Genomic DNA, 16437 nt, shown 5'->3' with positions numbered 1-16437 from the left:
GATAACCAAAGCACGCATAGACCAAACTGTTCTGTGCATACATATAGAGACATTCAACCAATCAGGGAGCAGTGATGCAATCACACTAGATGAGCTTGGTCATGGTTGCATCACCCACTTGAAACTAGGTGAAAGGTGGAGGATTGCATCAGCCAAGCTGTCAAGTAGATTTTGGTGATCTAACTGTCAAGTCCTAACAAGAAAGAGGGGATATAAATCCAAACTCCTCTTCTTCTTTTCTGATGTATTTGTTTTGGGCCTTTTCTGTGTATATGGAGCAGAAAGGCGCCTTGTTCAAGATAAATTCGAAATGCAGAGGCAAACTAGCCCAAACCGATGGCCATGCTGATTGCCCCCTGTGTCTTGTGGAAAGGCACATTCCCTTGATGTGCAAAGCCTGTGCACAGTTAACACCTAAGGCGTCACTTTGAGGATGTCTCATCTCCAGACAGCTCTTCATGAGCCTTCCCTTGCCCCAGAAACTTCTCCAAAGATTACCAAAGTTCATAGGGAATCAGCTTTGGTATATTCAGCGCTGACTGTCACTTCGGGAGTTCCGACTGCTGCGTTGGAGCGTGCCTCCTCCCGCCTGGTGTCAGGGAAATCAGCTAAGAAGAGATCTTTGCCAGCGGAATGGCATTCCTCAATGCCCAGGTGCCATAAACAGCACCTGTTGGAGTCAGGGTCATCGGGGGGGGGGGCTGCTGCACACATCAAAGAGACTGACCCTGTCACCGGTGGAAGCTTAGGTTTTACAAGCCTCTTGAGGTTCTTTGAGAGGCGCTTCACAAATTCTCGACTGCTCATGAGGCTGCCTCATCTCGTGTCTCTGCTCTCTTGGCGTTGGAACAGCAGGTGGTGATTTCAGGCGGTTGGAGTCGTTCCTCCAGATCCTCCTCTCACGTTCGATCTGGCCATAGTCATTCGTTGCCTAGTTGTTCCACCGTTTCTAGGATTCAGGTGCAGATGCTTGGCTACGTTTCCAGCCTCACAGCAATGGACACCCTGGTGATCAGTGATGTTCAGAGGACAAGGTCATTACTATGGAGCTACTGTTGTTGAGAAAGCTGAACAGCCTCTCATCTCCACTGACTCCATGCTGCCATCAAAGGCTCATCTTCCTTGGAGTCGGTTGAGCTCACATTCGAAATCGCGTCCAGCTCAGCTTCGAGGGCTCCATGTTTGAGGGATGATCCGTGAGACTTCTGGGACCCTCATGACCCCAGTATTTTTCCCCTCATCCCCACATGTGATGGGGACATCATTCCACTAGCTGATCGGCAAGACACAAGAGGTCTTTGGCATCGTCGCACTCTCCTTCTGACTGACTGACGCCAGACTGGCCAGTTGGACTCGAGACTTCTCAGCCATTGCAGGGATTGGCATTGGGATCAACACCATCCATCATTGGCCAAGGACAAGTCACCTGACTGGCATTGGTATTTGATGTTGGCTGATGAGGGCAGGAGAGGCCACTCTTCAGGATGTCATTGAGGTCTTTCAGGCATTCTCCTTTGTTGCCACTTGATCCTTTGGGGGTCTCAGGTGACCCCGACTCTGACTGACATGGGAAAAAAGTGTATGCTATGGTTTCCTTAATCATGAGGATAACACACGTTATGTTTACTTGTGGGACAAATGATCACCTTTATTAGATTTGATCTCTGGTGACATTTATCCATTGGTCAAAGCTGCGCAGGAGGAAGGTGCCAGGTTTGGCCGCCAGCAGATCAATGCAGCCAGGCCCATAATGGATTCTGCCTCTAAAGCCATGATTTCAGCCATCATTTTGAGAAGACACACATGGCTGCAGGCATCCGCCCTTGCCCAGAATATGAAGGCTTCCTTAGACAGCATGGCCTTTGATGGGCGTAATCTGTTTCATGAACAGGCAATGACTTGTACATATGTAAACGTTCTAACACCTTGGGCATTGCTTCCCAGACCTCGCAGTCTTATCAGCCCAAATATTCCTACAGGCAGTCTTTCTATCACAGGTCTGCTCCCTGTTTTTTTCTAAGTCTCTGCTTGTGACACATTGAACTCTAAGGGATTGCATAAAAGTGTTTCAGAGCAGGGAGTTAGAAATTGTGACCCCCTCTCCCTTCTAGAGGTTGCTTGGTATGCTGACCTCGCCTGGTCTCCCCATCCTCCTGTTTCTTCTTGACATTGTTGCCTTGTAGAAACAGAGGTCCCGGAGGCACTGCGGAGTGGCTTGCATTCCTTGTCATTCTTGAAAAGTGCACTCGGCATTATTTCCCATATTGATACAGCCTTGCTTTGTACTAGATGTTTGTTCTGTTTCAAAAAGCAGACTTTGGTTGTGAACAGTATGAAATAAGAGACCCTACTCCAACACCCTGCTCAATGCAACAGTGTCTTGATTCAGCAATCGGAGTAGAAAGCGAAAAGCAAACATCCTACCAGGAATAAGGGAAGAACTTTGAAAAAGGAGGCAGGGTAAATGTTCATGTAGTGGGACACAGCAGACAACAAATACTTTGGAATGTTTAAATGGAGACCTGGCAGCCACCCTCGTGGCGACTGCTGCTGGTGCCCCCACCCCCCCAAGCCCTGACAAAGGCGGTCTTTCTTTCTTTCTGTCCTTCCTGCAGCTACACCAAGGGCGTGGACATGTGGAGCCTCGGCTGCATTTTGGGGGAGATGCTGCTTGGAAAGCCCTTGTTCCCAGGCACGTCCACAGTCAACCAAATTGAGCAGATTTTGCGCGTCATCCCTCCTCCATCCCCAGAAGGTGAGAATGATTTGAAGGGCTGAACAAGTTCAAGGGAAGGGGAAGTCTTAGCAAGGACTAGCCCCCTAACCTGAAGAGAATGATTTTATTTCTGTGTGGAATCTACAAGTCCCAGCAAGGGTCTTTTCACCTCTGCAGAGCAGCAGTTCAGAAATTTTGGGGTTAGGTGGAAAGGCAGCTTTAACATGTATTAAATAAACCAATAAATAGACTTTGGGGAACAGTGGCTGAGAACGGTGGGGGCCAGCTTTGGCCTGGCCCAGGACTAGCAGTTTCCGGTCAGAAGGTCCATTCTACCAGAGGGACGGCAATAGCATTCTGTCAAGGGGCTCCCTTGGCTCAGCCGTCTGCATTCATCAAGCACTGTGCCCTTCACCTGAGAGTCGAGGCTAACGCATCAGTTGGGCAAACTGTACAGAAGTCGCTCTTCAGTTGAAGCATTTAAGTAACAATTTAAAGTGTTAAGTGTGTGTTCCTTTAAGTGAGAAGTGTAAGTCCCAGAAGAAAGGGGGTTGAAAGAGGGGATGAGAGAGTGAGGTGACTGGTTGATACTGGAGAGAGACCGTGAGGGGAGGGGGAAGGGGGCTGAAGGGAAAAAAGGAAACACAGCAGCATGATGTTAACCGCTTGGCCAGCGTGGAAAACAGATTTCTGTCTAGAGCCCTCCCTAGTGTTATATGAAGTTACAAACAGTCCAAAGAAATAAGCAGAACAAAATGCACATAGAAGACACTGGGAGACCACAGCGGAAGTCAGATCCTCATTTGGTCACAGCATTGTAAGAGAGTAATAAAGAGAAGTTGAAGAAGAGGAGAGTTAAATGAGTGGAAGAGACCAGGATGTTCAAAGTTAGACTCAGTTGATCTCTGAAAGGGAAAGGAAAGTGAAGTGGAGGGGAAGGGAGGGGAAGGGATTTATGTGAAGTGAAAGTGTGGGTTGCCTCAGCCAGAAGTTATTGTCACCCGTTGTTGTTGTAGAGATTAGATATATCACCTCTTATAACTTCAGATCTCAGGCACAATACTCGAAACTTATTTGGAGTATCCACATTTGGGCCACAGACATGAATTGTAACTATAATAGTCGAGCTTTTTGCTACCAAAATAATAAAGCGACTGTTTGAATTTATCACTTGTTGAATTTGAAACAAAACATCTTTATGCAACATGTTTTGATTGATTAGATGGATCTGTGGCAGGTGCTGCTCCAAGACATTGTGGCTGCTTCAGGAGTGAGACTTCCTGAAGGGGTAAAGAACAAAAATAGTATATTTCCACAGGAACATAGAAGAGGAATTCTGGAGGAGGGGGTGGTGGAATGTCAATGCTGGAAGGTTGGCCAGTGGATGGGGAGAGAGACAGACGATGCTCAGGGACTTGGGATAGTGTGTGGCACAGGAGACGTTATAGACAGTGGGAGGCAGAGGCCAGAGAACTGAGAGTAGGAGGCTGGGATGGGGGTGGGGGGTGGAGGCAGGTGTCACTGTATACCCCATCTGTCCTGCACTATGTTTGTGCTCATTGTCTGTGTGGGTGGTGGAGGCAGCTCTGAAGGGAAATGTGACCTAACTTCCCTGCCTGGAAACTGTAATATTTACCTTTATTTCCCTGCCTGCTCTTTGGTGTGTGGTGGTGCTGTAGGAGTCAAACATTATCTCACTGGAGAAGAGAGAATTATCTGGATATATGTTAACATTGTAGGCAGTGGTGGGATCCAAAAATTTTAATAACAGGTTCCGATGGTGGTGGGATTCAAACAGTGGCGCCACCGCACACACGCACCTCCAGTCCCTATTGGGCAGGGAGGTTGCTTTAGTAACCCCTTCTTGGCACTCAGAAAAAATTAGTAACCACTTCTAGAGAAGTGGTGAGAACTGCTTGGATCCCACCTCTGATTGTAGGTGATAGCTTGGTCATGATTTATTCAGGAATAATTTATTGCACTATCTGAGGAGGCAGGTGGTATTGGAGAAATCCGTTTAAGTGTTCTGTGTGAACAGTTTCACAAGGATTGACCATTTTCATGTGATCAGAATGTGGCTGTGATCTTAGGAGACCAGGCTCCCATCTTGGAAGGTATACTGCTGACACAGCATCTGATTTTCTGTCTTTTGAGAGGGAAAGAGTCTGGGCCTAGTTTTGGTCTTCCTGCTGGCATTTGGGTGGGGGCTTAGCCCAGCAGCATTGTCTCTGTTGTTTGGGGATAACAGTGGAACACAGTGCCATCAACTATTGTATGCTCAACTTTTCTGGACCAATCAGGACCAATTTGTCTGAACTTGCAAATTGGTGCAGAATTGCTGATGAATATCAGCAAGGACAAATATAGCTTTGCAGGCTTAAACAGTGCTGGTTACATTATTAATTTATTTATGTGCTTTATTTATAGCCTGTCTTTCCCACTGACATTCAAGGCAGATTACACATTGTAAAATAGGATGATATAGCTACAAAACAATGTAATAGGACTAGGATTACCTCAATGTAAAACAAGCCTGGTATGGTAAACAATATAGAAAATGATACTATATTAGTCTGCAAAGCACTGAGAGTAGGAGAATGCATTCTGCAAACAGGTAATAGGTACTATACATCATGTCTATCACAGTTTTCAGTCCTGTTCCTTGTATAAAAGCCCCTTCCTAACCTGTGCGGTTATAACTGTTAACTCCCAGGTGAAAGTCAGAGGACTGGCTGTGTCCGTAAAGCCTTCAGGGGCTTTTAACCGTGTGAACCTGTGTAGCAGCTGGGGTGCTCTCATGAAGCTGCTTTATATGGAGCCAGACCATGGGTCTTGTAAGATTTATCTATGTATTTATTTTAAATTTATACCCCACCTATATTCAAGACCCGTAGGCGGCTACAACATTAAAACATCCCCATACGTCAGTATTGTTAGTCATCCTCCTTGGCTCTCTGGGGTCTCACAGATCTGTCACATGACTTTCTACTGATCTTTTTAACTGGCGATGCTGAGGATTGACTCTTGGGGTCTTCAGCAAGCAACGCAGGTGCTCTACTGAGCTGTGGCCCCGGCCCCTTTTTGTTCGTATCTTGTCTTTTTCTTCACGACTGTTTTGTGTGGCTGCATCTGGTCCAAACTGTTTGAGTCTGAGTGCCAACCGCCAGATGATTGGATTTCTTTCTCTTTTCAGGGCCAGGGTGGAAGCATGATGAGCATATTTACATCCTAAATTTCTGCTATTAAAATAGAGCTCAAAGTAGCTCATAATTTACAACTTAAACAGCATATAATTATATGGTACAAAATGTTAAAAGCTCTAAATGCCCTTCTAGGAAAGTGTTGGTCTGTTCCTCGTGGTAACAATCAGATTGCTTCTGATTGCAGATGTTTCAGCCTTTCATTCGGACTACAGAGCCTCTATTATCAGCCGCCTGAGCTCCCAGTGAGTGATTGGTCCTTGTTGTATCATGTGTGATACCTCTCCCACACAGAGATATTTGTTGAGGGGGTGGGATGTAGACTGGTGCTGTGTTTTTTCCCCCTCTGAATGCAGGCAACGGATAACTTTGGAGAATCTTTTACCCCCCTCAACTCCTCCCCAGGCCTTGGACCTTCTGAAAAGGCTCTTGGTCTTTAACCCTGAGAAGCGGCTGACAGTAGAAGAGGCACTGGAGCACCCCTATGTGCAAAGGTGAGTCTTCCAGCTGGCAGCAGTGATGTCTGGGAGTTCACTCTCTGGTTCCCACCACAGTGTTTTTTCTTCATGCATGTTCAGATGCATGATTCATTCTAAGTTGTATTTATTAAATGGTGTGTACCCCACCTTTTGTTGTGGTTCAAGGCTGTTTACAATATTAAAAAAACATTTCCAATTAAAGCCAGAATAAAATAACAAACCCTAAATCACTCCCTCCCACCTCCCCTTTCAGGACTCTTTAAACGCCCTGACAAACCAGCACGCCTTGCAGGGCCTCCTGAAGCTCTGAGGGAGGGGAGCCCCCCCACACCTCTTCAGGGAGCCCCCTCCTCAGAGTTGGAGTCATGATGGAAGAGGCCCCAGCTCTGGTCAGTGTTATGTGGGGTCACCAGCAGGTGGCTCCCTGGCAACCATGGATGGCTGGTGATGGTCCTTCAAATGAAGGGCTTCAAAAGTCTTAACCAGCTCCTTGAATTGAACCCAGAAACAGACTGGCAGCCAGTGGAGCTGTTTCAAAATGGACAGTGTAAGTTCCCAGCAATTATCTTGTGATAGTAGTCAGACCACCACATTCTAGACTGCTTGTATTTCCAAGTTGTCTTCAATGGCAGCCCCACGTAAAATGTGCTGCAGTAATTCAGCTGTGAGGTTACAGAAGCATGGTTCATCGTGGCCAGATTGGCTGAGGCTGAGTAACGAGAGAGTTGGCGAACCGGATGCAGTTGATAGAAGGTGCTCCTGGCCACCATGTCAACCAGCTGTTCAAACTGCAAGGCAGGCCCCATGAATGCCCCAAAGTCTTAGCCCTACCTGGAAAAGCTCCAGAGCTTCATGAGTGGCACATCCATTCTTTCTAGACCAACTGGATTCAGTTCCTCTAGATATCAGCCTTCCTTCCCAGCATTACTTCTAAAGCGGATTCAGCTTGCTCTGCCTCAGCCACCTGACTACAGCCTCAAAACTCTAGTTCTGATCCAAGATGGATGCATCTGGAGGCTTAGACAATGAAACATAGAGTGGGGTGTCATCTGCATATTGATGACACCCAACCCCAATGCGCCACGCGCTCTAATTCAATGTCCCTCTTTTTCTCTCTGGGTGAGAGAGCAGAACTCCACAAGACAAATTCCACCCCCAGTTGGTGTGCCTTTAACACCAACTCCGCCTTCAAGCTGGTGGATAAGAATGGAGTGGTAACTGTGCCTTATGCCTCAGATAGTTCCAACAGGGAAGACTCTTCCTTGTCCAACTTGAGGTTTGTCCACTAGTACAGCTAAAGGTTTACCTTTTTCAGGATAAAGATGACACCAGATCTGAGAATTCACCTGGCCATTTCCTGGACCGTCTTTATTCTAGTATATACTCTGATTGGGTCCTGGTACCTACCTAGTTCTGTCCCCAAAGCACTAGGACCCAAATGGAGCATCCTAGAACAAAGACAGTCCAGGAAATGGCAGATGAATTCACAAATCTGGTGTCATCTTTATCCTGAAAAAGGTATATATTAGTACCAAAACCAGGCCTGAAATGGGTCAAGAGCTTTGAATGGGTCATCCATGATGTCATGCCCCCAGAGAAGCTTTTATTATTTCCTTATTAAGCATCAGTTTCCCTATAGCTAGCATGGGTTGAGTTCCTTGTATAGTATTCTAGGAGAGGGAATTGTAGTTAGACCCTGTCCGTTTAAGAAATCTCCCTAGAGGCAGTCTTCGTTCATTACCCAGCAACAGTGGTGTACCTAGGCAAACTGGAGCCCTGGGCAAAACCTGAGTTTGATGCCCCCCCATGGGCAGCCACGCTCCCCCACTGTGACCAAACACACATTTTTTCCACCAGGTCGTTTCAAAGTTACCATCACATTATAGAACATGCCCCAACTCACAAATTTGAACACAGCAGAAATATTTTTTTGAAAACATTTTCAAAATGCTTTCAAAATGTTTTATTACTGCTATGAAAACATTTTATGGTGTTGTATCCAGTCCCCCCAATTGGGGAAAACAGCATAACTTTCAATGTTGTTTAAACTGGGGACCCCAGATTCTCCCTTTAAGGTGGATTTAAAAGGAGAATCTAGGGTCCCTAGTTTAAACAAGTGATGCTGGAACTTCCTTCCAAATAGCAGCATTTCATTTTCAATGGTGTTTAAACTAGTCTCTAGGGGAGAGCCCAGATTTCATCCTTTTAAATCCACACCTTAAAGGGAGAGTCTGTGGGGTCCCCATAGTTTAAACAACGATTGAGCTGAGTGCAATGTCTGTTTTGGGGTGGATTATCTCCCACACTGAAACAGCATCACTTTCAATGTTTAAACTGAGGACCTCAGATTCTCCCTTTAAATCCATGCCGAAGGGGGTGGATTTAATAAAAATAATAATAACCTTTATTAGGCATTGTGAGAGAATAAAAAAGAAAGAAAAGAAACATGTAAGCATTGGCAGGGAAGGGGGGTGGATTTAGTAAAAGGAAAAATCTGGGAAATGCCTTCTGTCCAAGGGGTGCTCTGGCTGTCAGGGGTGCCAAATTATTAAGACAGCAGCACCAAAATTTCTGAGTATCTTCATGAGACCCTACTGATGATACCACCCAGGTTTGGTGAAGTTTGGTTCAGGGGGTCCAAAGTTATGGACCCTCAAAGGTGTAGCCCCCATCTCCTATTCGCTCCCATTGGAAACAATAGGGGATGGGGGCACTCCCTTTGGGAGTCCATAACTTTGGACTCCCTGAACCAAACCTCACCAAACCTGGGTGATATTATCAGGAGAGTCTCCTGAAAACTTCCTGAAATTTTGGTGCTGCTAGCCTAAAAACTGAGCCCTCTGCAGGCCAAAAATGAAAAAACACTGAAAATATTAAAAATCTCACAGACGAACCTGCAATTTTTGCGCCCCCCACAAGGCAGCGCCCAGGGCAACTGCCCACTTTGCCCAATGGAAGGAACGCCTCTGCCCAGCAATGCCCCCGTTTAGCTCAGTCAAAAGTGCCTAGGGAGTTGGAAGGCTGCAATATCTGTTACATCTGTGGTGCATAGACTAAAGTATATAGTCTAGAGAACGCGAAGTTAAGGTGTCAACAGAAAGTAGAATCCAGACAAAAGACTGAAAGAACCAGGAGAAAGCAGAGACAGTGGAATTTATTGAAAGGAGTCAAGAAAGAATAAAAGTCTACAGCTTCAAGTTTGTTCACCAGTCAAGCAAGTACCTTATCTTAGTCAGACCCTGGGAGGAGTTAGGGTCTCAAATCTTCTAAGCAATAAACCTTGTTTTTGAACTGTTACACCTTGCTTGTATGTCTCCCACTCTGTTCCAGCCAAAAACAGAGCACCTTTAGACCGTTTTACTTGGGCAACAGAACACATGAAGCCCTAGAACTGTTCTGCCGCCACATGCTGTATCCGGATGCCTCCTTCAATCTGCACAGCAAAATGTGTTTGCAAAGGGAGGGGGGGCAGACAAGTTCTCTGGCTAAGAGGCAATACAGGTGCCTCTGAAACCACAGCCGGCAGGCGTATGCACTAGCGCCCCTTGTGTCTGGCAAGGTAGCTGGCAGACTGCTGTGTCAGCCATGTCCTCCATACCTCAGTAGATGCTCTCTTGGCAGGTTCCACTGTCCCACCAAAGAGCCTGCTCTGGATTACAACGTGGTCCTCCCCCTGGATGATGACTTGCAGCTCTCTGTGGCTGAATATCGCAATAAGCTGTATGAGGTAATTGGCTGTTCCTTCTGAATCGGAATCAGCCAAGAAGACCCTTTGCCTTGTCAGTGTTCATCACAATGGTTTGTTCTTGACTTACTGGATATTTTTGCCCAATAAAGGTTTTGTTAAGAACATAAGAACTAGCCTGCTGGATCAGACCAGAGTCCATCTAGTCCAGCACTCTGCTACTCGCAGTGGCCCACCAGGTGTTTGTTTTGTTTGACTTACTGGTTTTTCAGCTTGCCCCCCTCTCAGGGTTTCAGAGTGGCCCTCAAGGGGCTAATTGTGTTATTGTATTGGCAAGGCATAATACCTGCCATGTATGTGTCTGTAAGTGGTCTCAAGTGGCAGCAGCAGACCTCTGGCGATCCCTCCCGGGGCTTTTAGGGCAAGAGACATTCAGAAAGGGTTTGCTGTTTCCTACTTCTGCCTAGCAGTCCTTGCCAGTCTCCCATCAAAGGACTCATTTAACCGACTTGAAAAAGATGGAGAGCGGAGTCGGCCTTGAGCTGGCTACCTGAAACAGACTTCCATCAGGATTGAACTCAGGTTGTGAGCAGAGTAGAGTAACTGCAGCTAACTACTCTGAGCCACTGGGCATCATTGCCACTATATTACTTGCCCCTAATTCCAAACCATTTATGAAAAAAATTAGCACCAGTCCCTGTACTGATCCCTGTGGGGCCCTACGGCTCTCTTTCCTCCATTGTGAGAACGCCCACTTCTTCCTGCTTTTAGCTTTCTGTTCTTAAACCACCTTTTAATCCATGAAAGGACCTTTTGCCTATGGAGGTGAGCCAGGGAATGGGAGAATGCCCCCCCCCCCCCCGGTCAACTTTTTTTACTCTGGGTTTTTATTAGCATTATTATTATTATTAACCTGATTTTTTTATTTTTATCATGCACTGTGTTTGAGTTTGTGCTTAACATTGCTTTGTTAGCAGCTTCCTCAGTAGTGGTGAGGAGGGGGAGAGGGGATATAAATATTTTAAACACTTGAATGGAATTGGTAGCAACTAACTTAGATAGGCCTGGGGTGTGAGATGAGGACTGAGCTTTCTGAACATAGGAAGGAACGGGAGCTGTCATAGAGAAGGACAGAGTTCTTGCAAAATGATGGTGCCATTGTTAGTTGAGTCTGAGCCAGAACACGAGTTGTGGGCAAAGGAGGGGTGCTAGGACAGAATAGTTCTCCTGGAGGTGGAAGGGCATCTCGCTGGCTAGGTCCTTTCTTTTGCTCAGGAGGCAGGAACTTCAATTATTTTTCCCCTCACTTCCTGTTGATGACTTCCATTTAACTGCCAGTATAGTTCCTGCCTCTTGCAGGAGAGCACAGATTCTTTCAGCTCCGTCAGAGTTATTGTGTGAGAGTTGCCTAGTTTACCTTTTCCTCCTTCGTGTTTTCCCCTGTGTAAAGTGTTTGTCGAGACCTTCCCAACCAGAGAGTGTTTGTCTTCTGTCCCTTGTTAGTCTGTGAGAACGTCTGTGGGAAGACCAGGAAGTCGTTAAACTGCCAATTCAGCCGCGGGCTCCATTTTAAGTGACGGTTTAGGCGCGAAGAATGTCTGAGCGGGCATTTTCTCCTGTCAGGGAGACGTTCGCCCGCTCCTTTGCGGAGTCTACCCGGGGGGCCAGGGCTTCCACATCCCAAACGGGGATGGCCAGGAAGACCCAGGAGAGGGACGCAGCAATCGCCCTTCCCAATCTGGGTCAGTGAGCGCTGCTGCCGCAGCAACAAAAAAGAAAGCAACCAAAAGCAGCGCGAAGCGCAAACAGTCCCCTCCTCTGGCACAAAAGCAAAAAGAAGCCTGCAGAACCAGCGTGTCGCTGGAAGATGCGGCGCCTGTAGTGAACAGACCGTCGTTGGCTGAAGGGCAATTTTTTACTGACAGGGCCAGTGCCAGAGCAGGGAGTTCTTTAATGGTGAGCAGTCAATCTCCCAATGTTACCAATCAGATGGGAGGGAGGAGCTTTGTTCCCAATCTCCCTTACCCACAAATAGCTTGTTATTATCAAGTGATTCCAATGCCTGAGCCAATATTTCTCCTTTTGAATTTGCCCAATTCATAACACAGTCCATCAGACAGGAATTTTCCACTACTCAACAAGGTCACCCAATTCAGGGTTTAGTCCAGTCCTCTGCACCGCAGTCCACTCAGATCACTAATCCTTCCTTAGTGGAGCATTCAGAGGAATTTCATTCCCCCGTTCAAGTGCTGGAGGAAGAAGGTTTAAGTGAGGGAGAGTGCGCGGAAGAAGCCGCTCGGTTTTCTGACTCAGAAGAAGTCATATCCGAGGACACTGATCATTCTCCCAGAATGTTTAAATGTGAAGATTTATCTTTATTAATCACCAAAACCATCTCAACTCTGGATCTTCAAGATGCAGCTGACGCTGAAGACCCCACGAGGAAAACCCAGAGAAAACCTATCAAAGGTTGCCCAAAAGGGAATCAAAGTTATTTCCCTGAGGAGGGAGACCCCTTAAAATTCTTTCCTTTGCCGGAATCCTTCGAAAATAAAATTAAAAAGGAATGGCAAAACCCAACCATCACTAAAACCATTCCAATAATGCTTAAGAAACTCTATCCAGTACCAGGATATGTTCATAGTCTTTTGTAGGTTCCAGTAGTGGACGCCACGGTAGTTAATTTACAGTCCGGCGACCTAGTATCCAAGGACGGGGAAGGAAATGTTAGGGATCCCCTGGACAGGAAATCCGAAATAGCTCTTAAAAAAGCACATGAATGGTTAGCGATGACCATGAAGGTGCTGATACCCACCACTACAGTATCCCAGGCGCTCCTAGTTTGGATCAAACACATTTTAGAGCTCATTGCCCCAGAGGACAGAGCAGTTAGGGATGGTCTTGACAGACTTATGGTGGGAGCTACATTTCTAGCTGATGCTACGTCAGATGCTCTCACAATAGCAGCCCGATCCATGGCCTGTTCCGTTTCAGCTAGAAGGAACATTTGGCTTCGGTCTTGGCAGGCCGACCTTCAGTCCAAGGCAGTTGTGGCTGGTTATAATTTCTATGGTCAAAAACTGTTTGGACAGGATCTTGATCAGGTCCTGATCAATACAAAAGATAATAGGAAGATTCTTCCTAGGCAAGTGTGGCAGGATAGGAACCCTCCTTCACAATCTTCCTTTCGTACGAATAGAACTCTACCCAGAGTTAATAGAGACGGTAGAAGAACAACCTGGTATCAACAATCCACAAGGGGAAGGGGAAATTTTCGTAGCTTCGGAAAACCGGGAAGATTTTCCAGACCAAACAAAAACTTCAGAAATTGATTATCAAAACATTCCAGTAGGGGGGCGACTTGCCCATTTCCAGCATCGCTGGAATACTAATTTGGTTGACCAATGGACAAAAGATGTTGTGACTTATGGTTATTTGATAGAATTTGGCAGTTTTCCCCCTCACAGGTACATCCCTTCACCAGTGGGCACCCTTCCAGACAAGAAAGCAAGAACGCTGGCGACAATAAATCATCTGAAAACCATTCAAGCTGTAGAGTCTGTTCCATCCTTGGAGAAGCGCACAGGCATTTATTCCCACTTCTTCACCGTCCCCAAATGGACAGGAGATTGGAGAGCCATCTTGAACTTACATTTTGTGAACCAACTCATAAAATTGCATCACTTCAAAATGGAGACTCTTCATACCATCATGGCCTCCCCTTCAAGAAGGGGAGTTCCTAACATCGTTAGACTTGACGGAGGCATATCTGCACATCCCTATTCACCCGGGACACTGCAAATATCTCCGTTTCACGGTGGGGGACGAACACCTGCAATACAAAGCCTTACCGTTCAACCTCGCATCAACCCCAAGAGTTTTCTCAAAAGTCCTGTTTCCTCCGGTGATTCAACTACAACAAAAAGACATCCACATCCATCCTTACCTAGACGATCTTCTCATTCGATCCAGTACAGAGGACAAGGCAAGGGTGGATGTGGAAAAAACAATCCGGACACTTCAATACTTCGGATTCATCATCAATCTCCAGAAAAGGATGGAGCATCTAGGTTCGATCGTAGACACTACAAAGAACCGATTGGACGACATTGACTACCAAAATGATAATGCCTCATTTCCTGCTCTATATAGACCATTAAAATCTGGTAGTGGTACAGTAATGGCCCCCTACATTCAACATATTACCATAGCCAAATACCGATGGGCCTTTTCTAGAGCACGGTTTGACGCATTTCCATCATCTATGCTTATAGGCAGATTTGGGAAAACCCCTTGGCATTTGAGGAAATGTGTTTGTAACTCTGGGGACGTTGATTCTATGATACATATCTTGTTACACTGCATGCTGCATAAGGCAGAAAGAGAGCTCTTTATTTTACCTCTGCTTGTGCAACACAGCTTGATAATTGCAAAGGATCCTGACCAAGAGATTAGGAAAATGCTGTTGGAAGACAAGGATGCAACCATCTCCCAGCAGGTAGCAAAGTTCTGTGCATTGGCGTATAAAAAACGCAAGGGCCTACTTAATCAGGGATGAGCTGAAAGCCAAACATTCATGTAAATGGTTAGCTGTAATAATTGTTGTAATTTGCTGTTGTGAATGTGTGCTGTTGTTTTGTTTTGTCTTTGCTGGCCTTTGGCCGTATTAAACTATCTATTAAAACTACAAAGAACTCTCTATTCTTGCCAGCGGAAAAAATTCAAAAGATAAACAGGGCAGCATCTCAGGTGATTAACAGCAAAGAAGTCCCCCTTGTTGCAACTATCCAGCCTATTAGGACTATTTATAGCAGCAATAGACTCACTTCAATGGGCCAGGTTCCATTCCAGGTCACCTCAGTTCCTGAGACCATACCAACTGGAAATAATACAAAAGTACAACAAACATCTGACGGTCCCCACTCCAGTCAAGCTGAGCCTCAACTGGTGGACATCCAGCAAGAACCTTTCTCAGGGGAAGTGTTACCTAGCCAGAACTAGTGTTCTGATCTTTATGGATGCCAGCCTCACAGGGTGGGGAGCCACTCTGGAACATCGGGTTGCACAAGGGAAATGGCCATCCACCATGAGCAAACAACCCATCAATTTTTTAGAAATGAGGGCAATATACCTGGCCATGAGGCATTTCCACCAACACATTCAACAACAACACGTCCTCATTCGAACAGACAGTATGGTCACGAAAGCGTACCTGAACAATCAGGGCGGATCCAGGTCACCCATGTTGCAAAGAGAGACTGTCAAAATCCTACATTGGGCAGAGATTCATCTGGCTTCACTCAGAGCAGAGCCCATCAGCAGACATCTCAACACGAGAGCCGACTGGTTGAGTCGTCAAGTGATTTCCAATGCGGAGTGGCAACTCAACCCGGAAGTTTTCCAGCAGATCACAGACAGGTTCCAGAGACCGCAAGTAGATCTCTTTGCATCACCAACGAATGCTTAGCTTCCTTGTTTTCTAATGCGATATTTCCATCACTCTGCTCTGGCGACTGATGCACAGATGGCACCATGGCCGGAAGGCACTCTGTTTGCCTTCCCTCTGATTCCCCTGATACCCAAACTGCTACGCAGACTGAGGAGGGGAAGCAACAGTCTGATACTCGTAGCTCCATTCTGGCCGAGAAGGCCATGGTTTTCAACAGTCATCCAAATGGCCCAGGAGGAACCACTTCGACTGCAGAGCAGACCAGATCTACTGCTTCAGGGACCAATTTGGCAACCCGAACCAGACCGTCTTCAGTTGACCACCTGGCTCTTGAGCAGTCAAACCTAAGAAGAAGAAGAAGAAGAAGAGTTTAGATTTATATCCCCCCTTTCTCTCCTGCAGGAGACTCAAAGGGGCTTACAATCTCCTTGCCCTTCCCCCCTCACAACAAACACCCTGTGAGGTGGGTGGGGCTGAGAGAGCTCAGAAGAGCTGTGACTAGCCCAAGGTCACCCAGCTGGCGTGTGTGGGAGTGTACAGACTAACCTGAATCCCCCAGATAAGCCTCCACAGCTCAGGTGGCAGAGCGGGGAATCAAACCCGGTTCCTCCAGATTAGATACACGAGCTCTTAACCTCCTAAGACTCAAAGGGTATTCTGAAGATGTTATAAAAACTATGCTAGTTTCCAGGTGGGATTCCACAATTTGTATATACAATTATACTTGGAAAGTTTTTGTAAAATGGTGTAGGGAAAGAAACAGGGATCCTCAGTCCCCTCAGAATAGCTGATGTTTTGTAATTTCTACAGGATGGGTTTAGGTCAGGTTTGAGAGTATGTACATTAAAAAGGCAATTAGCGGCCTTAGCCACTGTTTGGACGGACACTGTTCAGATCCATATATCCAG

The 16437-nt window shown here is 46.4% G+C and overlaps 1 protein-coding gene across 5 annotated transcripts in view; it reads left to right on the top strand.

Annotated features, from left to right (window-relative positions):
• MAPK15 (mitogen-activated protein kinase 15) overlaps positions 1-16437 on the top strand; it is a 45067-nt gene that overhangs the window by 16454 nt on the left and 12176 nt on the right. For 4 of the 5 annotated variants that reach the window (XR_007243318.1, XM_048482583.1, XM_048482585.1 and 1 more), the window contains 4 exons: positions 2616-2755; positions 6052-6161; positions 6322-6410; positions 10017-10122. Coding sequence is in view for 4 of the 5 variants with exons in the window: in XM_048482583.1 (XP_048338540.1) it covers positions 2616-2755; positions 6052-6161; positions 6322-6410; positions 10017-10122 (445 nt within the window). In the remaining variant the exon portion in view is untranslated. Of the gene's footprint in view, positions 1-2615; positions 2756-6051; positions 6162-6272; positions 6411-10016; positions 10123-16437 lie in introns of all 5 variants that reach the window. The other variant, XM_048482584.1, reaches the window with a different exon arrangement.

This window comes from Sphaerodactylus townsendi, unplaced genomic scaffold, assembly GCF_021028975.2.
Source record: "Sphaerodactylus townsendi isolate TG3544 unplaced genomic scaffold, MPM_Stown_v2.3 scaffold_19, whole genome shotgun sequence".
In the NCBI taxonomy this organism is placed as follows: domain Eukaryota; kingdom Metazoa; phylum Chordata; class Lepidosauria; order Squamata; family Sphaerodactylidae; genus Sphaerodactylus; species Sphaerodactylus townsendi.
Note: the sequence above shows the minus strand (reverse complement) of the source record. Positions and strands in the feature narration are given on the sequence as shown.